Genomic DNA, 26,014 nt, shown 5'->3' with positions numbered 1-26,014 from the left:
TTTATTTTTGCAGCTTTATTTATAGTAAAAATACTTTAGATACATACAAGATGTACATAAATTGTCTCAAAAAACTCAACATGAAAGTGTCCCTATGGAAAAGAAAACCGGTAAAATCAAGACAGAAGGCAAACCGCGAAAAAAAAACTCATGAAATGTTTGCACTTCAAAAAGTGTGCAAGTGCTAGGCATCGGTTTTGACAAAGTTGAGTATGAAGCTTCTCATCAGTCTCTAGAAGAAGAAACAAACACGTTTGTTTTTTTTTTCTATCATCAGTTCTGAACCACACTGTAAAATCAAAAATCAGTTTTCAAAAAGAAAGTAAGATTGTGTGGCTCAAAAAGGGAGAGTGAAGTAATGCAGTAGCAGAGACCTCTGTACGTCTGTCAGCTGCTGACAGTGAGCACGTGTGTCGATGGCTTTGTCGCCGTCCACACTGATTGCGGTTTCTTGAGCGATTCAAGAGCACCAGGCCGATGTCAGTTTCTCTATTTACAGAATGAAATCTGGAAGTTCATGAACGGCACTGCTGTGTGCGGCGTTTTGGTCATTTTGGTTTATGGTGAAAAAAAAAAAACCCTGAAAAGTGAGTTTGACGCCGGATGAAGCATTGGCAACATGTTTGTGCATCTCATTAGCTGCCCGATTCCATATTTGAGCATTTGTGACGATTCTGGATGTCACGTAGGAGGCTGAGAGGGTACTGCTGACTTACAGCCCTGCACTGGAAGTCCTTTCCTATACAAAAAGACTAATTTGTGGCCAAACTGAGGCTTACAAAGTGAGCGGATCAATATCAAATAAGGAGGCTCATTAAAGAGCCACTAATGTGATAAAATATAAAACTCTTCACTGCATCTACACGCTGCTCTTCCCAATGACCATTAAGCCCACTTTTGTTTTATAAAACTATGTCATATACAATCATTTTTACCCTCCACTATGTCATTTCCTCATTGCAGCCACTCCAAAGTGTGTGGACACATATTCTTTCTTGGCAGTGCTCCAAATGCTCTCCAACCTCATGTGCTGACATTCTCTCTCTCTCTCTCTCTCTCTCTCTGTCTCTCTCTCTCGCTTCTCTTGCCTGCTGTTCTGCAGCAGGAAATGTCTGCTAGGCAGAAGTCTTGACATGTTGCCCGGTACCTCGGTCCCTGGCTGCCGGAGACTCCTCACTCGTTCAGGGATAAGATGATATCATCCTCAAGGTCAGAGTTGTCAGAGCTGTCTGTTTATGCAATAAACAAACAACAGATTTAGAAATGTAGGAATACAAACAGAGACAGGGTGCTGCAGAGGTCACAGGGTGAGGGGAGGCGAGGGGGAAGTTTCAGCAGCGGGTTTGGCAAAAATTAAACGTGAGATCGCGTGCTTCAAATGAGGTTTAATTAGTCCAAGCTAACGTGCTGTTATCAGGCTGAACAATCAAGGACAGAAATAAGGTATTCTAGATGTCGACAATGAATGACGACATCAAATGTGACACAACAGACAACAATGCAGCTCCTTTTTTTCCTGCTCGGTTTTTGTCTCAACCAGACGTTAAACTTTGTATGAGAACAGACTACGGGCGTTTGCCTCAACTTCCAAGCAAAATTCACACAGATCGAGGCAGTGCCGTTTTTTCTGTCGCTCCAATCAGCTGACCGTCGTGGGTGGGGCTAGACTGTACCATCTTATTCTGGTACCCCAAGTGAGGAGTGCCAACAAATTGACCGGTTAGGGCTAGTTATTTTGGCACTATTCCTGATGGAAACGCAACAAAAAATGATGTACCGCACTGTATCAAACTGAAGCGCGTCAGTTCTACCATCTAGAAACATGGTGGCACAAAATGGCGGCCTTCATAATGCAAGGTCCTTGCTTAAAGTACATCTATAGGCTTATTCTAAAGCTACTAAAACCAATTATTTTTATTAAAAGTGATTACATATAATATAAACATGTCCCTAGCCTGAATAAATGGGGGGTTGCATCAGGAAGGGGAATCAAAAAGGGAGTCAAAAAAATCTCTTCCAAAACAAATCTGAGGGGGAGGAGCCGAAAGGAAAAAAACCCCCACATAATATAAATATATTGTGGTGTATCTTTTTATAATGCATTCGGATATCTATTGAAAATGTAGGTGTTTCAAATGTGTTTGAGTTGAATATATACAGGCTAGAAGTGCATCAGACCATTAGACGAGACACTAAAGTAATTAGCACTTGGTCCAGCAGTGGGCGTTCTAAGCGCAGCTTGGTTTTAGATCCATTTTAAATGCCTTCTTGGCACATTAGAAAAATAACACAGTGATGTCAAGTCTTTGGAGAACGCAAGCTCAACCGACAGCAAAGTAACAAACATAACTGCAGTCTCACCCGTTAGTTTCACTGGCAAGATTTGTAAAACGGCAATCTACGCTTTGATTAGCTCGACGACTGTAACACACTTTGCGTTGGTCTTTGCCAGTCTTCCCTTTTGTGCGTCCAGCTGGTTCAAAATGCAGCTGCTCGCTTTTTACAAACACCCCCAAGGCGCGGACACATCACCCCTGTTTTAGATCAACTCCATTGGCTGCCAGTTCATTTTAGAATTGATTTCAAGATTTTACTTTCTGCGTTTAAAGCCATTAATGGCCTTGTTCCAACTTATTTGGCAAATTACAGGGTTTTACGCTTCTCGGGTCAACAGCTACTGACCTGGGTTGTGTTCTTAAATGTACATTTTCTAATTTTACTCATTCTTATTTTTTGGTTTTCCTAACTGTTTCATTGTGTATTTTATTCCTGCAAATTGGAGTGTTCTTATTCTTTTTTTTTCTTTTAAGTGAAGCACTTTGAGTACCTTGCAGATACTACCAGACATTGATTGATTGATGAGCTTCCCATCAGAGTGAGGGGGTGATGGAGGTCATGGGTAGCGCAACAGGTATTTAACCTTGCATGAGTAAAAGTGAGAGTAATAATAGAAAATGGTGTCAAATGTGTGTGTGCCAGCCCGCATACTTTAGGCAGTACGTTAAATGTTTGCCAGTGAACCCTGCTACATGTTACACACTGGACCTTGATGTCTGCATCAATAACACCACAGTGTCATATGGATTACTAACCGTTGTCGCCGTCCAGATCGACGTCGTTATCAGAGTCGTCTTCGTCATTGTCGTCCTCGTCCTCATCGTCCCCGACGTCCGGGTCCTCTTCGAGGAGGCGAGCTACCTCCTCGTCGGAGAATTCGTCATTCCCATCATCCTCCTCTTCGTCGTCCTCGTCTTCTCCGCCGTTCTCGTTCTCCAGCTCGGCGATCAGCGGGTCCGTGTCGATGTCATCGTCTGAGTCCTCGTCTTCATCTTCATCTTCCTCCTGATCATCGTCCTCCTGGTGCACACGATGACAGAGGTCAGTTATTATTCATTTTTTATCTCCGGCTTAAAGATACTAGAATTTACTAAATATACTAGAATAGAACTAAATAAATATATAAAAACATAGTACAAACCTGATCGTCCTCATCCTCCTCCTCTTCCTCTGCAAGTCTCTGTCGGCCAACTTCATACAGCCTGCACACGGTGTCTGTGTTCATCGAGTCTTGGTTCTAGTAGATGGATGTGACAGGAAAATGAAGTTAAAATCTTTTCATATCATTACAAACAGAATTTGAATCTGGCACTTTAACAAGAATGTACCTCAATTACAGCAAGGTAGCAGTCTTTTGTGTCTGTGCAAAGGTCAAATATATTCCTTTTGACGTCAATAGTGGCTGAGAGAAGAGCAGAGAAGGTGTCAGGGATCAGTTCATGAAAATATGACAAATATAATTAGAAGCCTCTTTCACACTAGTTAGTGGGTACACGCTGGATTTTTTTTTTTAACCTGGGTGAACAGCTAAATAAAGATGGGAAATAATGTTCCCATTTCCAGGAAACAAAACAAGTCAAAGAAAAAAAACAACACTGCAAAAGCACTTAGAGACAATGTTACAGTAGTTAGTATTTTGTTTCGTTTACTCTACTTTTACGAAGAGACAAAACTGGGCACGGTCTAAACTTGGTTGTAAAAAGTAAGTAAACATTCATGGCTAACGGCTGAAAGATGAATGCTCGTCTTAGTATTGTTCCTGGAATTACAAAAAGAAAGCAGATCTGAGCCAAAGCAGATAAAAACCCATGTGCATTGCAGAGTTGTCTGACCCGGATATAAATGCTGGTTAAAAACATAACCACTGGTCAAAAACATCTGGGTTTAAACAAGTTTCTTCACCTGTGGAGATGAAGTGCAACAATAGTAAATAATAATCAGCAAGTACAGAATATTATATCACAGGTATCAGAGTTCAACATCTAATAATCATCTAAGATTATTAGTCTTACCGATGGGTTTGTAGTCTGTGGCGTTAAAGGTCCTGAACGACGAACCAAACGGACTCTTCATCTGCATCTCCATCATGTCGTCTTCGTCGTCAGCTTGCAACATTGCTGCAAAAACAAAAGGCCACAGTAAGTGAATCTGTGCAGTGGGGTTCTGGCTCATAAGAGCTTCAAACGGTCGATTCATATGTTCAGAGCCATGATGGCACGCCTATTTCTCTTCCTGTGAGGCGGTGTGAACCAGCTGGTTTTGTCGTTCGCCAGTCCAATGCCAACCCTCCTGCCCATATGGCTCTGAGCACACACACAGGTGCACAATGCTATTCTTATAAGGACATCAATTGACTTCCATTCATTTGAACAGTCTAAACAAAGCATTGTCCCGAACCTTAACTACAACCAGTTAATGCCTAACCCTAACCACCGTTAACCTTAGTACTAAACTTAACCAGTTCCTCAGGAATGAGCCTCATTAGGACCAGGTTTTGGTCTACCATTAGGATGACTGACGTCTTTGTACCAGAGAAGATCCTGAAGAGATAACAAATACAGTACATGCACAAAAACACACACACTTATCTTCATAATTACCAGTTTTCCACTAAAATACACCTTTCACACACTCGCACAGACTGTGGAATGAGTTGAAGACTTGATGCAAAATTTCCCAACATGCATCATGGTGTCTTTAATTACCTCCATAGATGACAGTGCCGTTGTTATTGAAGACTATTCTGCACTGGTCCAGAGCAGGAACCGTGTGGAGGAGGTGGAAGGTCCGCAGATCCCACTGTTTCTACAGTTAAGCAAACAAATCAACTAAAGAGGCTACAAATTTAATAACACAGTGATTTATTTTAGACTGTCGCCAGGCTTGTAAAATCAATTTTTAGTGCAATGCATATTTAATATTGAGAAGTGAAATAAAAGCTCAATAGTCATCCCATAAATGAAGTGACAACAAACTCAATCACAGATACAAGCATCCTTTTTTTTCCCCTTGGTGAATGTAATCACGTTTAGCAGTTTTATATATATATGTATGTGTGAATATGCACAAATATATACATATATATATACACACACAGATATGTATACATATACACACATATATATGTATATCTATATATATGCATATCTATATATATATATATATATACACACACACACACACACACACACACATATATATACACACATACACATATATACACAAATACATAAATGTATATACATGTACACATGCAAATATTCATACAACCATGTCCATTTGGCAGGATCTATCAGACAAGAGTGTGAAAATTATTTGGCCATCAGCAGTTTGCCATACTTATTTGTCCCAAGTGTCATAGGATGCACTGCATTTTTATATTTTCATCTCGCATGTCACGATGAATGACACAACCAATGCACTTTGTACCTGTGTCACTCACGTTTGGGCGTCTCCATTTAAAATAACGTATCTGTGCACACAAAAGAAGCTGCATGTCAACGGCCTCTAATAGCAAAGAGGCAAACAATCAACACTGTACCTACAACACAGCAACGGGACTAAATAATGCTGAATTATAATCCAATTTGTTACAATTAGAAGTGTTAAGAATGTTTTGGATCATTACGAAACAAATTAATCAAATTAGTCTACATCATTAATGGGAAACATTGTATACATAATGCAGTTTCACCACCTATTCTACAGTATTTAGTGCTCTGCCTCACACTTGAAAAGCGTGAGGGTTCGGTCTTTAGTGGTCTTAAACGCCAGTCAATCTTACCTTCTGTCAACACTATTTGCACAACACTGCTTAAAGGCTTGTGAAACTGAATGCCTCCTACTGTACTGTACTGTACTTTTACTGGTGTCAAGGATACGATTTCCGTGTTTATGATGACCTCCAGGCTGTTGGGATGGAACACACCGCTGATGTTCATGTTGAACTTGTCAAACTTGTGGATGGCCTGAGCCGTGCGCACATCCCACAGCACGCCGTCATTCAGTACCAGGTCGTCCGTGGGGTTGAAGGTGGCACAGTTCCGCTTGTAGTTGTTAGCCAGGTCTGGGTTGTTGAGAGTCAGTGTCACCTGCCCTGTCTGGATGTCATAAATCTAGCCAAGAGAAGAAGAGCCGCCTGTGAGCATTCACCAACGCACCTTAACTTCTTCTGTATTTAATAGTTCGTATTGTGACATTCACAAAAGTGCCGACATACGTACACGTGCTATGTGTTCCTTTGTTCCAATGACATGATCTTGTGAAAGCTTACTGAACTCCACATAATGGTCGCCCAGAAATGAATGCCTGGAGACAACGAGAGGAACATGTGGAGATAAGTATGATCAGGGTTCCCATGCATTTTCTCCAAACCATTCTCAAAACTTCCACAACATTTTACCCAACTTTCATGACTCAATGTAAGTAGTTTAACAAAAGCAGGCTCCTATAGTGACTGTAGGGCACAGTAATGAGGCTCTTCTATGCACTTTGCGTTGTGACTGAGAGCAGTACCTTTACTTGTTAGGTGGAGTGTGGGCTGTGGCCAATGGCTGCTTCAGTGAGATACGTTGTGGGACATCTTACTGGTATGGAACGCGACACCAGCGACAACAACACAACAGACAACAATGGAGGACATCCAGCCGCTCGTTTTTCCTACACAGTTTGTGGCTGAGAGACGTCAAGCTTTGAAACACCGGTTACAAGGGAGTGACCTTTTTTTCTGCAACGGGTGGAGCTAGTCTAGCTACACCCTGATCTTGCCATACGATTTTACTCACAACATATTTTGTAACGTACTGTCCCAGAACCGTTCAACTTGATGGCTTTATATTTGCCATTCGAAAAACACACATTATTTATAAACCCACTTGCCTGGTCTTTCAGCAGATTAGCATCCTATTAGCTTGCAAATTTCATTCAGAAATGAACATAATGCGTGAATAAAGTGTAACACGTGACACATCTATCATATTTGACATGGAATCCGGCAATCCCCCAATTAATTAAAAACTTTTCCAAAACATTTCCAGGCCTGGAAAACTGTTTTTCTAATTTAAAAACTTTTCAGAGAATTTCTTTATCGACCCTGGATGATTCAATCTGAAGAGTTTCAACTATCGTAGCACATATTTAGTGTGCGGCATATTTTCAGAGAGCTTTGGTTACAGTGTGTGGATGAATGAAGTGTACCATGAAGTGAAGCCTGCAGCCCTCAGGCTGTTAACGTGCATAATTAAAGAGTATGTCATCTCTTTTTGGCAGTTTCTTTTTTTGACAGCAAAAAGCTGCTGAACCGTTAGACAGAGGAAACCACACATACATGAGAACGTGGAATCACAGACAAGAACCTAATTGAACTATTACCCTATGCTCTGTGGTCATTTTTTTCAATACTTCATATAAATTTGAAAATATGAGATCAGTTTCATGTGTGAACATGACTTACTTCATGATGAACACAGATTTCATGCCCCACAGTGCAGACAGTGGGTAACTCCAAGAGGCTGATGTTAGGAGCAGAGAGCCGTCCTAAAAATACAAAACACGACATTAAAGAAATCCTCTCAAGACATGAGATTCTTTTCACAATTGCAAAACGGTGGGCAATTACTTTACTAATCATCTTATATATTATTAAGTATTGCAACCCCAACAATCAAAAATACAATTGTAAAATTGACATTTCGATTTGAAAACGATTACTTAGCAGCCACTGTGGCCCAGGCATTAGACATGACAATGTTTTCATTAAGAAATGTAATTTTCATGTGCATGCCAGTGTAAACAGGAAGTTGATTTTGTCTTCTGCAGCTGTGTGCTTAGTTTCAGAAAGTATAACTCACAAAAGTATGAACAAGGAAGTCGCAGATGATAGCACGGCCCCCTCTGTTTTTAAATTAAAACAGAGCCAGCAGCCTTTTTAAGTGTGGACGATCCAAACTAGAATTTATGAGTTTTTAAACAAACACAGAGTTGTGTGGGTGTAGCCATAATTTGAAACAGCTGATGCATTAAGAACTTTCTCTCCTGACCCTTGACGGTTCCAGGTGAGTAATGGCTGAACTGTGGCAGCTGTAGCTGGCTTCCTCCTGGCCCGTGAACACGTTGTAGAGCTTGAGTTGTCCCGTGCAGGTCCCGAGCATCAGGAACCGCTCGCGGGCTGAGAAGGCACAACACATGAATCCACTCTTGTCCTCGTCGGCCTCCCGAAACACGGAGATGGGCCGAAACCTGGACGCAAAGGAAAAGAATGAATGTAGAGGAGGGGGAAAAAAAATTAAGAAAATCCTCAGAGAAGTGGAAACGTACCTGCTGAAGATGAGATGTCTATCAAAGCATCCTCCGTCGACTCCTCCATATTTGGGATATATAACTCTCCGTGTGTGTCGGGACGTGAAGTTAATGGGTGCTTGGCGTCTCTGTTTTGGCTCGGGGCATTGATGGGGTGTAAAAAGAGAGAAGGGTGGACATGTTGCTACTGGGTTTTTACAGCGTGCATGCTGCTCCCTCAGGTACTCTGTGATAATGCTGTCTAGTGCAGGAGGGGAAGGCAGGTGCCTGTCAAACTGCTTTTTCATGGCTGGACTCTGGCTGAAGGCGCCATGGTCGGACTTCTGCCGGAGCACCCGGGATTTCTTGCAGCTCATCACAGAGCAACCCGTTTGTCTTTCACGAGAGAAAACAATTCGACCTATCAGGGGGGATCCATTGCTACAGTGGGGGACAGATGTTGAGGGGAAGGCAGTAGAGGTCGAGCCAGTCGGTTGTGATGTAGACGGACGGGTTTGCGGGTGGCTGGACCCAGGCGTGGATGAGTGAGGAGTGAGGTTTGCGAGTCTTGAACCAACACCACTGGCCAGCCGTGGTGTGCGGGGGAGAGTGGTGACGGGAGAGGAAGGCGGAGGAGGAGCAACAGAAGGGAAAGCAGAAGCTGAATGTGATGAATGAGACAGACAAGCCATTGGGAGCTCAGCCTCTTTCGTGAGTGTGGAGGCAGTGTCATGAAGGCCTTTGGCCATAAGGTGGTTCCTTATGAGTAACAGCAGCTCTTTCTCGGGGAAGTTGATCCTGGACTGAGCGACCACACTGGCCCTTTGCAGCCATGCCAGTGACACGTCTGTACCGATCAGCAGCGGCTTTCCAGAGATCCTCTCAATCAGCTCCGCTGCAAACTTACAGAACTTGACGTGTTCGCTGCGTTTATCCTGGAGCACGGGCTCCTTCATGAGCTGCTGGATGTGCCCACTGCTGAACAAAGGCAGCTTGCTGATGATCTGTCTTACGGAGGTGGAGCGAGACAGACCCACAAGAGCCTTACAGGCAAGAGCTCGGATCTGATCTGCATCTGTAATGGGCATCTTGACTGTCAGCAGGGACAGCAGGACCTGCAGGACAAACGCACAGTGGAGGTTAAAAACAATGGAAGACTGCAGGCTTGTTGAAGTATTTTTTTAATGGAAGGCTCGTAACCATGACCCTGTCCATAAGCAACATCAATCATGAGAGACGGACAAATTGTTTTAATGGGAAGAAAAAAAATTGTCGAGTGCTTTTTCTACCGACTTTTACTGAAGAAGAGTAAAAATTAATTTCTTTACTTGCTCTAGTGGTTCACAACTAACCCAAAACAATGACAAACTGAATCCTAATCTGCCTAAAGACTTTATACAAATAACAGTGGGTGTGTTTCTATACACCACCTTACATTTATGGCTCAGCTGTCAGTTTATTAGGTACACCCAACATTTTAAGGTGCTTATACATTGATGGTAAGCAAGCTGAGATAAAAAAAACTTAAGTAAGTAACGCTAAAACCATGGCTAACAGCCTGCAGATGAATGCACATCTCTGTATTGTACTTGGCACAATTTGCATTGCTCCCTAAAATCACAAAGACAAAGATGATATCAGAATGTTCATCCTACATTTCCACCAATGCTGACTGGAGCCAATAAATACAAAACAATATAAATCATTATGAGTCATTTTGCCCAAGAGAAAACATCGACTAAATACATCCCCACTGGTCAAAAAACAATTTAAACAGGTTGTGAGAGCCACTCACAAAGTAATATTTGGTAGTGTTTAATGTTTTTAGTATATGTAGTATGTGCAATATGTTAATATACTCAAGTTCATGCAACAGTTAAACGATAGTATATGAATAGTTGAAGCATATTGTGTTGGAGCTTTGCGACAGTTAATGGAGCTTTAAGGCAGTTTGTGACGTGTGCAGTAGGATAACCATGTGTGAGCAAGTGTGGATGGATAGAAGTTTTTCACCGTGCGTGCGTGAATGTGTATAACTGCATAAAGTGGTTAGCAGTGTGTGCTCCAAGATAGCAAGTACAACATGTTCAGATTTTGGACCGCATTATGCTGGTTCTGGACCAGACTTTTGTTTTTGTCTTCAAAAAAAATGATGTAAACGTTTACCTGCCTCCTGTGGCCTACTTGTGAGTAACACTGGGTTTCTCAAGAAGAGTAGATAATTAATTGGACACAAGTCAGAAACAAAACCGTTGCAGATTAAGTGGCCAACGGTAGAAACTTGGACTTTTGTATAAACGCCCACTACACAGGTCACATTTTTAATTGACCTGTAAAAACAAAAAAAAAAAACATGCCAATACTGTTGACTGGTGTAAGGTCAGTGTACCTTGATGCCATTGTTGGACTGCACCACATTCCACATCTTAGTGAGCACACTCTCACTGGCTTTGGTCTGCTGGGGCAGGCGACGGCGGGGGGTGCCTGCGATGAACTTCCCAATGCTGGAGATGCGCTTGTCTGGAGCACAGACGCAGTTGATGGCGACCTGTAGAGCTGACTTCTGAATCTCTGCGTCATTCACAAACACCTCTCCCTCCGCCACTGCCAGGACTATACTCATTCCTGAAAGAAGAAAAGAAGTGAAAAAAGTTAGAGGAGTCATGCCATATCTCACACAGATTCTTATCAAATAAGTAAAATGAGAAAATTATTTCTTTACATTCTGTTGAAGGTAAGTAATTTTCATTTTATTGTGTTAAATTCCCCAAAAAAACTGCTAAATACTAAACTTGATGTTCACAGTATGCCACAAATTTAATGGCGCAATGAACTAATGAACTGCAAACACATTTGCAATAACTGTTGCTAAAATAATCATAGGAATGTGTTGAAGATTTTTGGCTACATATTAGTAGTTTGACATTGTTGAATCCGTTAAGAGTATATTTGAACAACTACAATATTATATAACTGTAAGTTCAGATTTTCACGACACCCACCAACAGTGGAAACGGTGGATCCTCCCTCGTCGAGCACAGCAATGGCCTCTGACAACAACAATTGGGTCTTTGGAACAACTGTGAGAATACTCAGGATGTCAAGGGCATAACGGACTGTATCACTCCTGTAGAGAGGGGGAAATGATAATTGCTGGATCACAATATTACAGTCTCTGTGAGGAGATGGAATGTGGTAAAAAAAAAAGACATTTGAAAATGACAAAAAAGACATTTTTAAGAGGACATGAGGAAAAATAACTCTTCATCAAGATGTACTGTAAACCTGTAGAAGTTGTCTTTAATGTATATATTACATGAAATAAGGATGTTGGTTCTTTATAATGTCACTTATAGTTGGTTTGATTGCTAAATGTATTAATCTTAATATTCTAATTGTATATGTATAACTGAAAAAAAATGTATTTAGATGGGCAAGAAGGCAGAACGGTATAACTGCATTGTCCATACCTGCCATAGTAGGTTCTCCAATCACAGGCGATAGAAATGAGCTGGAGGAGGAGTTGAACACATGAGAGCTTGTGGAAAACCTCTGCTGGTTCCCAGTAAAGCCGGAGTGGTCCGTACTCTATGAGAAACTCCATCATTTCCACCACCTGCTCACGGCTATAGCTGACCGCCTGGGAAATAAGACAACACCACAAGCTATCACTATAGGAACACAAACACAGACACAGCTATACATACTATCTGTGTCCAGTAATTTCTTTAGATCTCTTCGGTCTTCTCTGTACCTTGTAGTAAGGTTGAGAGTGAATGAGGGCGCCCCCCTCTGAGCGCTGCAGGGACTGCTTCACCTGCTCCACCTTGATAGCCAGATGGGCCTCAAAGTACCTGCGCAGGGCCATGCAGGTGTGTTTGGCTGTCTGCCTGCTGGAGAAAATCTCATCATCACTCAGCAGCGCCCCCTGGTCCTCAGGGTTCAGGATCTCCAATGTGCTAATCTAAAAACACAATCAGTATCTGTTATGTTTTACATGTGGTTAGGTTTACACGGCTTAAGATCAGTGTGGTTTTGGTCATACCAGGTTGACAAGACGCCGGAGCCCGTCCTGCCTGTCAAACAGCTCCAGGACAGCACGGAAAGAGAAGGAGATGGAAAAGAACATGGTGGCGTGGCAGCAACCTGATGCATGTGAGCATTCCAGCAGCCACAGCGTGTAACCAACAACATCTGACAGGATGGAGTGAGGCAACATACACACCTACGAGGAGAGGACACGGCAATGAATACAAATGTGGACAGTGACTCTACATGGTACTGATGAAAGCTTGTCAGGATTAATTTGACATTTTTCTGCAAAAAACCCATACTGGTTGCTAAGAAAAATATAGGGGATCAATGTAAATGTGGCAACATCGTTGCAATCAGCTTTAACATCATAATAACACAAGGTTGCCTATCCCAGCTTTAACATTTTAGACTATTGTCATTGTCTAAAATTAAATTTGCCTAAATCTTTATTCATCCAATCTTATTTTCTGGGCAATAAACCGGATTCTTTGATTCGAAGGCTGGTCAAGTATTTGTAATCTCATCCACTGGTGAGAATGCAGAAAGCAACAAATGGAGGAGTCCACTCTGTCTACCGCCCATTCCTCGTTAAATTATGCAACAGGTTTATGTGGGTGGAGTAATTTTTCCTCCTTTGCATAGTTAACTTGCACTTCAAAACAGGAAACATGGCAGTTTCTGTTAAGCAAGGCCCGTGCCTAAAGTACATATTAACGTCTTATTCCAAGGCTATGAAAACAAAAGGCTATATATTTTAAGTGACTATACAAATAGGGTACTATATTCAATTTCTGTGAATACACTCTTACCTACAGTTGGCATATATTTGCTAAAATGTCTGCTATTTCTCAATGTATTTGGTGTGTGTCAGTTTTGTACCCTCTCCATGGCATCCTGGTTATAGGCAAGGTAGTAGAGGCACAGAGAGACTCCAGTAGCAGCCATAGAAGGTCTGGGGATTTCCAGCAGCTTCTGAACGCCTCCATGAGCCACAAACTCTGCAGCAAACTTCTTGTGGAGCAGCAGTGATGCAAGGTACTAAGGGAGAGGAACGAAAAGTGAGCAGATAAGAGTACAGCACTACAGAGAACACTGTGGAGGTCAACTACATCAGTGGCTCCCAAACTAATTTATTCAAAAAATATTTCGAAACCCTCAACCAAAGGCTTAGCCCTAACCATAAATACAAGTAGTGTTCACATCATAATTTCAACCTGAAATAGGTTAGGTTCTGCCTCATTAGAACCAGGCTTTGAGCTCAATGTGGCACTGATAAAATCAGTCATTTTTCAGATTACAGAGGCAGAATCCAATTAATCTACATTGTTTCTGGCAGGACTGATTGCCCTTTCCGTGTTCATTTTTTTGTTGAATTCTGAGTAGGCACAATAGAAAAACATGCGAATAATCAAAAAAAAATGTTGTTGTTTTTTTTTTTACCTGCTACTCCTTTGACTAATGAATCCATTATTTGCAGCTAGTGCAGCGAGCCTCATTTGCATGAATCATTGGCCTCATTTGGGAACCACTGAACTACATGACATGAGTGTTTACCTTGAGAGCCTCAAAGGTGAGCTGCACATCATTGGTCTGCTTTAAATCCATGTAATGCATGAGTAACTCACGGGCTCCCATCTGCATGAACACGGCCAGCAACTGCAAACAGGAGATGGAGCAAGAACATATACTGTAAGTGATGTCAAATAATTTTTTTGTTTAAAAATGGAAAATTGCTGGAATATATGACTGGATTAAAATCTAGCCTAATGAGCCTGCTAATGATGTGGTGACCTTTAATGACCAACTGTTTATAATGTTGCAACAGAATAATATCTTTTGTCAGAATTGAGAGAGACTGACACCTGCTGGTAAGTCTGTGACATCACAAGTGAAGCATATATACAATCTACAGTGATAAATTAACATATGCTGCAGTGCAGACCTATTTTATCAGAACTGCATCCAAATATTATTTTCACTTTTGATAATTGTCTTGTATAATAACTTTGTTTCATCACTTGTTATATGTTTTATACATACAAAATATGAATTGATAATAAGTGGCATTACCAACCAAAAGAAAAAAGGTCACACACTGTATATTATAGAGCTGAAACAATTAATCAATGAATCGATTATTAATCGATAACTAAATTAAACAACTATTTTGATAATCGGTTTGAAGATTTCTGATCGTTTAAGCTTCTTAAATGTAAGTATTTTCTTCATTTCTTTGTTCTGGATAACAAATAAATCATTAAAAAATTAATAATTTTGGTTTGTGGACAAAACAAACATTTGAGAAAGTAATCATTTCCAGGTTTGACGAACATCAGTCAACATTTTTTAAGGTTTTCTGATATTTTATGGACCAAACGATTAATCGATTATGAAAATACCGGTAAACGTTAGGCCTGTGGGTCAGTGTTATAAGTCTGGGGTTGCTTCGGTTGGTCGCGGCTACGTTCAGCAAAGTCATGAGCTTTAAATTGTGAGGTCAGATGACTAAATAAACTGAATGACCAAGATTTTCAGGATATTCCAAGACGACAATGCCAGTATTCACCATTCTCAAAGTGTGAAAAAATGCTTCAGGAAATATTACTCATGATTGTACACCACATAGTCCGGACCTTAACCCCATTAAGAATGGCATTCAAAAGTTCAAGGCAGTGACTTGTTTTTGACCAGGCAGTGCTATGTATGTATGTATGTATATATGTATGTATGTATGTATGTATGTATGTATATATATATATATAAATAAATACTGTATCAGTATTGTTAGATACTCAAGGTTGTGATATTAAAAAGTGCTATCAAGTGGCAGTGTATAACAAAAATCCTATATGACAAAGTAAACAATATACTACTAAAATGTATCCCTCCCACTGTATATTGGACACACTGATGGAAAGAAACCAACCTCTTGATACTCCCCCAGAGGAGTGAGATACTGCAGGATTAACCTCTGCTCAATCTCTGGGGTCAGAGGGTACAGCTGATAGTTGTTGCCAATCACCCAGGGGCTCATCTCAGACCAACTGCTGTTGGAAAGCTCACTGAAGTTCCTCTCTGGATCTGGCAGAGAGAAATTGAGCCTCAGTTTGGAGGTCCTGCCACTCTCCCTCTCTGCCTTCCTTCTCAGGTAAGTGTTGCCATCAGAAATATCTTGGTGTATCAGTGAACCTGGGGCAGACATGGGCTTCATCATGGTTTTAACAGCGGAGCTGGAGCGGCTGCTGGTCTTATGAGGGGAGTTGAGACGGAATGAAAGTTCGTTTTCAGGCTCAATGGTCGAGAAGGAAATTTCGCCACCCTCCTCAGGTCCTGTTGCCTCTCTTTCGGTTCCATTTCTGCCTGGTGTGAACAGCTTCTCTTCAAAGCCACCATCAACAGTCTCCTCATCTAAAGGTAGCAGAGGTTCACTCATAGCCTTCCTGGGGCTGGGCCGTTTGATTTCTCTTTTGTTCTCAGCATCCCTGTCCTGGAGCTCACGTAACCGATGCAGCATCAAAGGCACCTGTCATAGTAAAGCATTGAAAGAAGTGAATGGACAGTTACAACTTCACACAACCCACTGATAACGAGTAAATTGGCGTGGTGCCTGGTGAGATACGGTAACACAGTTTCATTAGCTGCATTTATATCTTGTCAACCACTAATCGCAGTTTAAATTAATCTGACATTCAATACGGCAGCATCCCCTACTGACCAAAACGGAGTTCTCCTCCCTGTAGTTGGCAGCAATGTCCTGATTCTCCATGGCACCAGCCAACAAGCCCGTGGCATAGATTCTGAGTGGCTGCTCAGCCTCCTGGGCCCATTTAAACAGCCGTTCAACAATACCCTCCTGTTGAACAAACATAAAAGACTGGTGAATTAAATATACAAATTAAATTGACACATAATAACAAGAATATCAATGGATTCCTGGTTAAGAGGTGAGCAAAATGTCCATTCAGCGCCATTGTGTTCTTACAATTATGGTCAAATACAAGGGCTTTAAAAAGAATCAATACTTTGGTTTAAAACAAATACCACTTAAAAAAAAGAGTCAGTTTTCTAGGTCTACCAAGTTCAAAAGCTGCAAACAGAACTGTGGTCAAAGTGTAACTTACTATGCAGACTGGACTGTGACTACACAAACAAAAACCACAATTGCTGTAGCCCCTGCTGTCTGAATATATTGGTCAGTCCTTGCAACTCAATGACAATGTGCTTTTGAGCTTTTTACTTTATGCTTCTCTAGCTGTCATTGTCACCGACCCTGTTGTTTAATGTACTTTATTGGTATGTATCACTAAAGTCATTGTCTTGTACAATAAGGATTTGCATTCTACTCAATTTTTACTGTAAGCTAAAACTAGGTTATATGTGGCTAAATATAAATGCATAATGTTGCCAGAAGTTAATGTGTAATAACATGCACATTACGTCTCACATATTTCTAAACAAAGATCATGGCATGTTTGACATGCAGTTGGAAAACAGTACAGACTAACATCATAGCTGAAATGAAGGAAACATTTTGATGAGAGAAAAGAATAGTGGAAATTATTTTAGGAACAACTTACCTTTTCTTGAAAGACCACTGCTGTCTCTAATCCTGGCATGATGTTCTGAAGCAGGCGACAAGCTGCTGCATTGAGGGAAAACTCTCTGCTGGTCATCACATAGCTATTCACCAGCTAAAGCAGGAAAGTAATTGAACATTTTTTTTTTTAAACCCAACAAAAATAACATTCTGAATCAGATACTTTGTTAAGCTCATTCTTACTGCGTTCATGAAGTCATCATTCTTGAACAGGATCTTGAGCAGGTGCCCTAACATGCATTCTGGATCAGCTCTCCCTAGTGGCCGAGAGGTAAATGTCAAAAACATGCACAACAGTCCAATTGGCAGTAACCCTGCTGTTATGTAGTTAGTTTGGCTGCTTTTTCATACCGGGGTGTCGATCATCAAAAGGGTCTGGATCCACTTTGTGGTACTCCTCTGTCTCTTTCTCAACAAGCTCTGAGATTCTGAAAGTTATAGAAGATTACCAGATTTTTAGTCTTCATGACATCCTTAATTTGTCCTACTGATATCACATTAAAAAAGCAGGATGATTTATTCTTACTTTGTAAGAATGTTAACCAGCTCCTGGGTACTGCCTTGCTGTTCTCTCTCCCACTGTTCGAGAAGAGCAGTCAGCTCTGCCTTGGAATCCACACTGGCAGGTGCTGAAGCCATCACGTTGCCTGCCAGGGTGGAATATAGTTATAAGAGATTAATTTCAGTTTTGGTACCAGTGCCAAATGGAGTATTCAGCTCATAACTGTCAAAAATCGACCACCAAATGCATCTTAAATCTACTTTATAGGGTAAAAGATGCCTGCAATTTTTTTTTTACTAATATGAAACACAAATGACATTTTGTTTATTTGCTTCTTTATAAGCTTGTTTTCCTATGGTGTACATCCTAAACATAAATGAACCATTACATTTAAGACACATTACCAAAGACAAACAAGAACTGACATACTTGAAACCATACAGTCATAATACATCAAAAAGTGATAACAAAGACACAAAAAACTATGCAACTAAGAATTATTTCATAATCGATTAATCTGTCGATTATTTTCCACAATTCACGAACCAAAATTATTCCATTTTAATGATTTCTTGTTATATGGAGCAAAAAACTAATAGACATTCACACTTAAGAAGCTGAAAAATCTCAAAGCTTGTTCTAATTATTAAAAAACAAACAAACCGATGAATCGATTATCAAAATAGTTGACGATTAATTTAGTCATCGTTATCATTGTTAGCATCATATTAGAAAAAAACTCCTAGGAACTGTTATGTAATACACAGAAATAAAACACCTGTCAAAGTAGTCACTATAGGTCTTTTCATGAGGACAATCAGAACCGTTATTCAGCTGTTCTTGTATGTGCTCTTTAACAGTTAAATGTATAACAATCATAAAGTATAGCATGTCTTTGCACATAATTTAATAATCACTGAATCATGTTGCCACATAAACAGAAGATACTGTCACTGGGTTAAAGAAAACAAGCAGTGAGATGATGATAATAATAGCTTCACAAACATCATATGATGCCGGAGCAGGAAACCTGCGGTGGTTTTGTAAACGTCAAACCACCAACACTGTCACTCACAACCACAGCTGGCACACATGTTTCGGTCGCCTATAATCTTGTGATTTGTTTGGGAACTTCCTCGGCTCAAGCACCTGTCATGTCCCCCCCGCTTCCACTCACTGCTCCAGACAGCAGCAAACTCACACACCGCCTGTTGCGATGTTTGCTAGCTCGACTGTGGCTAAACAAGGAAGCTAACATATAGCTCAACAGCGACATGTTTTAAGCGCCACGTTTAGATTCCAGTGCTTGAGTTTAAGCTATGTCTGAGCTGCCCGGACACGAGTTGCTTATTGTGTGAGATTCCAGTCATAGTCGAACCAAAATAAACCTGTCTGTACATGTAACCGGGCACTAAGGTGTTAGCTAGCAGCACCATAGGTAAGCCCCGGCTACACTGAACTAGCATGCTAACTTCACCTCGTTGCTCAGCTCTTCTTCGGCTCCACCAAATTTAATGAGTCCACCGGTGTTAGTCCAAACGTGACTGATCGTCACTGTCCCCGTATCGACCCCCGTGTCACAGAAAAAGCCTGATGAGCTTTTCTGTATCCTTGTGTGCACGGTTTATTATCATTATGGCGAACACGTTCTCCACGTCATTCCACATGCGACAGTCGACTTTTAATGACGTAATGACTCATGAGCAAAACATTCTTGTGAAATAATCGGCTTTTATTAAAACGGGAAAATCATTGCAAAGCATTTATACATGTTTTATCTCGTAAGTTCATACAAATGTAATACAAGTGTGATTTATATTTACATAAAAAATGGCATTTGGTGCAATGTGAATTTAACATACAAAAATAGTGCAGTAAAATACTGAATGAAATAGCCAGATAAGTACTGAGGTCAAAGGAATGCAACAGTATTATATTCAGATTAGATTGTCAGTAAAACATTTTTTCTGTGATGCATGCATACAAAACATATAACAATATGACTTTATTGACACAAGTTATATTGTGGTAGTCAGCCAACATTATATTGACTTTTTGTGTGGCCTTCACGATTGTTTACTCAAGTAGCTAAATGAGTTATGAGACTTGTTCAGAGGTTAAATGTGTCTGTTAATTCTGTCAAATAACAAACTTTAAGTCATAACTGCCTACATGTCAAGGCATGCACTGTTAATCAGTAGATGCGTCTTGTAAGTAATACAGGTGGGCATATCCACTGGCTTGGAAAGTAAACATCTTCATACATGGAAAATGCAATCACATTACAGAGCAACAACAGGTTGCAGGATAGTTATCTGCTTTAACTTTGAACTCATTCCCGTAAACAAAGTAGATGTGGGATTTTCCTTTCCACAAGTAGGTCACCTTGGTGACCGGAATCAGCTCTATTGTTTGACGCTGCAAAGAAAGCAAAAGAGAGCTTGTAACACGAGCACAAACATTAGGTAAAGGTTCTAAAAAAAATGCATTTAAATATTATAAATACCTGTTGAAGAATGCGTGACGTCTGGGAGTATTTTCCCTGGTGTTCCTTGACAAAGCGCTGTGCAGCATTCACCACTGAAGGATCTGGGAAACCCATCACTGGGTATACCTGCACAGGAAAATCAGAAAAACGTGCTTAACCGTCACCTCTATTTAAATTAACGGATGATCAGCAGCTGTCACACAGGATGTGTTCTGCCACAGTGCTTCTCTTTGGTTTAACCTAAAAATAGAAGTGGTCCATATATTAAAGGTAGGATGGGAAATCACTTTCTGCAGCATTTTTTTACTGTATTGCTTAAAATCCTCTTCACACTCCGATTGTAACCAATGTATGTATGCATTGTCACAAAAATGAAAAATGTCAGTCACCTGTCCAGACAGGCCTGTAAAAAACACAATCCAATCATAATGAACGGCCTGAATAATTGAATAAACAAAAGACAGTTTTTGGGAAAGCTCCTGCCAAGAAAACAGCTGATGCAGAGTGATCAAAGACCAGAGTGATCATCGGGGCTGTGTTTGAATGGTGGCGACACCTGAAAGCCCAGAAAGGGCTGCAAAGTGATGCCATGGTGGCTCTGTTTCTACTGGACAGGTAGGTTAACGTTATGTCTTTGTGATCTTTTGAGAGTACTCTTGTTCAACCAAGGGTTTTTTTGTATGGAGTTTGTATGTTCTCCTGTGTGCGTTTGGGATTCTCCAGGTACTCTTGTTTTCTTTCCACAGTCCAAAAAACATACAGAGGTTAATAGGACACTCTAAGTTGACCGTAGGTATGAATGTGAGAGTTTCCTTCTCTATATATTTGCCTTGGCAAGCTGTCCAGTTTGTACCCCACCTTTCACCCCAGGTCAGCTGGGACTGGCAGCCGCAACCCTCATGTGGAGGACAAAGTAGTAGACAATGAGTCAGTGAAACTGCCTGACAGCTGCCCTTTATGCAGATGTATATGAGCAGGTAAACTGGGGATACCAAGTCAATACTATATTCCCCCATCTATCTCATTTTCATTGTAAGAAAGAAACAATATATTACCATGTACTGTGTGTCTCTGAAAAGCTCCTTGCCAGACACCTCACTGAGGTGGTTCGCCGGCAGTCCACTCAACTGTTCAACAACATAGTTGTCAGTGTTGTTGGTCCTGGAAGCAAATCCGTAAAAAAGATAAAAAAAGATGATTTATATTATTATTATTATTTTTATATTAGAAGTGTTAAGCAGTAAAGTAACAACAAAAAACAAGTATAAATGTTTGGACTGAGGTTTAGCTCCCTGAGATATCTGATCACAAGTGGACAGCTCTGAGTACATCTGTTAACACCTGGTATTCAAATGGTTACAACAAATAAATCAATGTATGGGCCCTGAGGAGTGTAAATATGCTTTTCCCTGCAGAACTGCAACAGGTAAGAAGACATCAGCTAGATATGCAACACTGCTCATCAACTGGACTTATCAAGGATGAATGGCTGGATCTTTAAATGCAACACTGGAACAACAATTGTGCATATGTAACATTAAATAAATAAATAACAGGTAAATTTAATAAAATTAATTATAAGTGTAAAGGGGAAAACTATTTTTGTTTTGTTTCCATGTTCATTTTAACATGTGTTTGATATGTTACTCAAAACCATACCAAAATAAAATGCACCCAAACACAAACAGACCAAATTCCCTATTGTTTCTTCCTCTTTGTTTTTTTTTTTTACTTTAATCTATTTTCATGGTTGCATCACATAATCTGTGTCTGTGTCCTCTTTTTAATTAGTTGTACACATTAATTTGGTGAATAGAGGTGGTTCAAAGATAAATATGCAGTCTTTAATGTGTCCTGTGGATGCATTTGCACTCACACGTCTAAAATAAGGAGACCACATGTGTCAGAGGATAAAATAAATACAATAAAATCAGGCTTTTAAACACCCGTTTGGTTTTCTTTAACTCAAGTTTCTTCTCCTGCACTATAACTTAAGTCTAATTTTACTCATAATTATATTATTTCTGCTAACCATTATTGTTTTGTGCGGAAGAGACATATCACAATAAACTTTCAGAATTTTCCATCTCAACTGTATTACAAACGCTGTGCACTAGTGATTGGATCTCTATATGAATGAATGAATGGTCTGAACACAGTCTATGTAAGGCATTGTTGACAGATAAACAAAAAGAAGGAAACTGCACCATTTTACAGTGAGATTGATGTAGACCAGAAGCTGTTGTTTGCCATGACACATTTCACATTGCCTTGATCCCTGCCCCTGACAGTGGCTGCAGCTGCAACAGAATAAACGCTATCAGTATGTTTTAGAAATAAGACACACAAACAAAAAAGAAACTATTTGAAATCTATGTTTACTTTTCTCTTCCTCTTCCACTGCAGTGGTGGCACCGATCCTCTCCGTGGCGGTAACCAGATCCATTGCACACCCAGCAAACTTTCTGAAAGTAGAAAAAAAAAAAAGATAATCATATGAATATATAACTATCTCCTTTAAAGTCTTTTCAAGAATCCATCTTAGTGAGATCTGTGGAAATGACTCACATTTCCAGCACCGGCACAGTCTTTGCAAGGCTTTCGTCCCATCCCCACACAAACATGGCAGCTCTGTGGACAACATGTTGCAATCTTAAATTACTTGAAATCTTTTTCCTTCTCCAGATCTTTTTAGTATCACACAGTGTTGCTTTAATTTACCTTCATAGATGAAGTATAGGGGACCTTGATAACCTGTTTGTCATCCACAAAAAAATTGGGGGTTTTAGTGTGAATGTCCCATGGTCCTGGAGGTGGTTGGGCATAGGCATCGACAGGCTGACCTGAGCCAAATAAAACAACATTTTTGGTTTAGGTTTGCACGGTCACTTAAAGGCTGACAGAAAGACGATGAACAGAATTAGCAACTATTCTGATTATTATTTTAGTCATTACTTGTAGCTCCTGAAAAATAAGTAGCATCAGCTTAGGCACACTGCGATGAGCATTTTCCACTTTTTTCTAACAGAACTAGTAACTGAAAAGTAAATTCACTAATTAATGTAAAAGCAAATTCTGAACAGACGATGCATTAAGTAACAGTAATGTACCATGATATGGCTCGTGGCTCCACTCTGTAGATCTGGTCTCAGTATAAGTTTCCAGGCGATACTAAAAACAAAGACGTAATGTTGGAATTAAAACACAAGTGCTTCTTTACTTATAATCAGAAATTGCCACAAAAAAGCATACTCCTGCTATAGTTTCATCCTACAAAAGACCTCCTCTTACCCTGTACGTATTGAACGCATCCATGGCAGTGATCACGCCATCCTTCGCTGGTCCTTTGCTGTAGCAGCACTTACTGGATGCAAACAGAACAAAAGCATCCCGGGCAGTGTCTTCACTTATAGATGGGATGCTGCCGGTGGTAAAAGAAAAAGAAAAAATACAGTATGCGGTCTCATCTTTTAAGAGGAAGTAAAAACCTGCCAGACAAACGGAACCACTGATTTTAGTAGCTTTAGCAATCATGGTGAAAGAAAGGAGATGGCGCAGGCTGCCTTACTTCCACTGCGGCTGCTCAGGTCCAGGCTCGGGCATAGGTTGGGGGTGAATGGGCATTGGAGGGGGCAGAAATCCACCTACAGCAGATATTTAAAAGTGTTCATACTGAACCAAGTGCCTGTTTACATACAGTATACCCTTTGTACACATGTTGACAGCTAAATAAACACCTCTCAGAAACATTTGAAAAACTTGTGTAAGCTTTGTAAAGGAATATTGTTCCTCTATTGTGTACAGTGCAAGTTTCAGACACTTTAAATCAGGCCTGTGAAACTGGCAGCCTGCAGGCTGAATCCAGTGAGTCTGCGTGAATAAAACCAGATGTTTAGTGAAAAACATTATTGTGTATTTTATGTATCTGTCATACATATTATGATGATTTAACTCAATTTAAACAGGAAGGAAAGAAGGTTTTCCCTGTTACAATAATTGTAAAGTGTATTTTAAGGATTTACAAAAAAAGGTTGCATTTTGTTGCTTGCAAGCCAAAAATGATCAAATTATGTACAGAAGTAATAGTTGTACTATTTGCTGCACTCTATATGATGCAATGTGATTAATAAAAAATATTTGTGATTATAACTAGGGCTGCAGCTAACAATCATTTTCAAAATTGATTAACCTGTAGATTATTTTCCCAATTCATTGATTAGTTCTCAAATGTCTTATTTTGACCGCAAAAACCAAAAAGTTTCAGTGTTAATGACTTATTTGCTATATGGAGCAAAGAAACCAGAAAATATTCACATTTTAAAGCCATAAAAGTTGTTTGATGGTCAAAATAGTTAACAATTTGAATAATAATCGTTTAATTACTGCAGCCCTCTTATTAAAAAAACAGGAGACCACAGAGTGGGTCTGAAATCAAGGTTCAGAGGTTGTCAGTGGGGCGATAATGACTTCAGAGGGAGGCGGGTGTTTGCTCACCTCCTCCTCCCGCCACGGTGCCTTCATAGCCAGGCATGCTGTCAAACATGCCGACTGGAGGAGCGCTGGGGCCCTCTGCGGCGGGTGGGGCAAACATTGCTACAACAAACCAGAAGAACCAGTTTAGTCATATCCAGAAAAATACCCTTTCAAATGTTCCAACTCTCATGAAGCTTTCACGAACATAGACAAGATGACAGACAAACACACAGGCAACTTAAATGAGGTTTCAGGTGGCCCGGCTGAACGATTTGGTTAGCAGATGGTAATGTGTTTAGTACATAACAACACAAGTGTACGTACACAAAAACACACAAACACACACGTACAGAGTGAGTGACTTACCCTGTCCCGAATTAGCAGCATCCATAATGACAGGTTTGGAAGTAACACTAATCAACCATACATAACATACACACATACGAGGTTTACTGTGCCTTTAACACACTCTGTAACTTCACTAGAGTAACTCCTGACTCTATCCCGGTGCTGCCAAACTCACTTTACCTGCGTAGCCAATGACGTCACATTGAGGTGTGCACGTTCACTGAACAGCGGAAGCGTATAATTAAAAAAGCGTATTAATTATAAAAAAAAAAACAACAACAAAAAAATAGACACACAGGTCACAACTTATGTATCTTTGCTTTAAGCCCAAATATAGTAATAATAGGTTTTAAAAGTTTTAACGGTTTCTTACCAGGTCTTTCCTCAGCTGCTGGGACATAACCAGGGTTGGCTACTCCGTAGTTTCTGTTCTGGTGGCTGCAAATAACGGGAAACGAAAGTCAAGCCACTGTGAGGAAATGACTGCGAGTAGCAGTGGGAAAGTAAAAAACAAAATGAGAAACAAGACTCACTTCATAATAGGCTGAGTTTCCATCCAAAGGCACGATAACACAATTACACGGGGTAAAAAAAAGAAGGTTAAACCTCTATAAAGTAAACACACACAGACACAGGCGAAGTAAAAATAAGAGGACCATCAAAAACCACAGCTACCAAATCATCATGTGACAACAGACAATAATTTACCTACAATCACGCTCCACCCTCGCGCGCAGTTATTGTCAGTCAGCTGATTCTTCCCGTTAAAACTGAAACTTCCTTGTTGGTGTTTTGAGTATGTCCTTTGTTTTTTACTTCTGTCTATATCACCGTGGACTCGTTTCACCCAGGGATCGACGCCCCTTCTCCCCCCAAAACCCCCGCATCTGATCAGGAAGTGCGCAACAAGACCACATAACGGACAGTGACTGCCAGTGGTCGTACATTTGTGTGCCCT

General features: G+C 40.4%; 2 protein-coding genes across 5 annotated transcripts; both read right to left on the bottom strand.

The window, feature by feature from the left end:
* On the bottom strand, positions 1-19,413 carry LOC122777233 (DDB1- and CUL4-associated factor 1-like). The gene is made up of 25 exons (XM_044038320.1): positions 19,225-19,413; positions 17,772-17,892; positions 17,597-17,673; positions 17,429-17,502; positions 17,226-17,339; positions 16,364-16,501; positions 15,575-16,171; positions 14,203-14,304; positions 13,528-13,686; positions 12,659-12,838; positions 12,368-12,577; positions 12,084-12,253; positions 11,616-11,740; positions 11,003-11,238; positions 8,653-9,728; positions 8,376-8,574; positions 7,790-7,872; positions 6,561-6,645; positions 6,219-6,452; positions 5,043-5,136; positions 4,350-4,454; positions 3,666-3,739; positions 3,479-3,574; positions 3,093-3,357; positions 1-1,229 (listed from the first exon to the last, which is right to left on the bottom strand). The coding sequence occupies exons 2-25, from the start codon at positions 17,882-17,884 to the stop codon at positions 1,174-1,176; spliced, it is 4,662 nt and encodes a 1,553-aa protein (XP_043894255.1). The 5' UTR covers positions 17,885-17,892; positions 19,225-19,413; the 3' UTR covers positions 1-1,173.
* A 45-nt stretch (positions 19,414-19,458) lies between these two features.
* ssuh2rs1 (ssu-2 homolog, related sequence 1) lies at positions 19,459-25,952 on the bottom strand. Of its 4 annotated transcripts, none has more exons than XM_044038665.1 (14): positions 25,765-25,952; positions 25,590-25,600; positions 25,430-25,494; positions 24,730-24,828; positions 23,804-23,879; positions 23,527-23,656; positions 23,346-23,406; positions 22,957-23,078; positions 22,804-22,866; positions 22,618-22,700; positions 22,443-22,535; positions 21,291-21,396; positions 20,254-20,361; positions 19,459-20,165 (listed from the first exon to the last, which is right to left on the bottom strand). In XM_044038665.1, exons 2-14 carry the CDS (start codon positions 25,592-25,594, stop codon positions 20,025-20,027), a joined length of 1,152 nt encoding a protein of 383 aa, XP_043894600.1. In that variant the 5' UTR covers positions 25,595-25,600; positions 25,765-25,952; the 3' UTR covers positions 19,459-20,024. The 4 variants fall into 4 exon arrangements, with proteins under 4 accessions (XP_043894600.1, XP_043894601.1, XP_043894597.1 ...); XM_044038666.1 differs by having other exon boundaries at positions 25,769-25,952; XM_044038662.1 differs by lacking the exon at positions 25,765-25,952 and having other exon boundaries at positions 25,590-25,756.
* Positions 25,953-26,014: the final 62 nt, after the last annotated feature.

This window comes from Solea senegalensis, linkage group LG11 (assembly GCF_019176455.1).
Source record: "Solea senegalensis isolate Sse05_10M linkage group LG11, IFAPA_SoseM_1, whole genome shotgun sequence".
Taxonomy (NCBI): Eukaryota; Metazoa; Chordata; class Actinopteri; order Pleuronectiformes; family Soleidae; genus Solea; species Solea senegalensis.
Note: the sequence above shows the minus strand (reverse complement) of the source record. Positions and strands in the feature narration are given on the sequence as shown.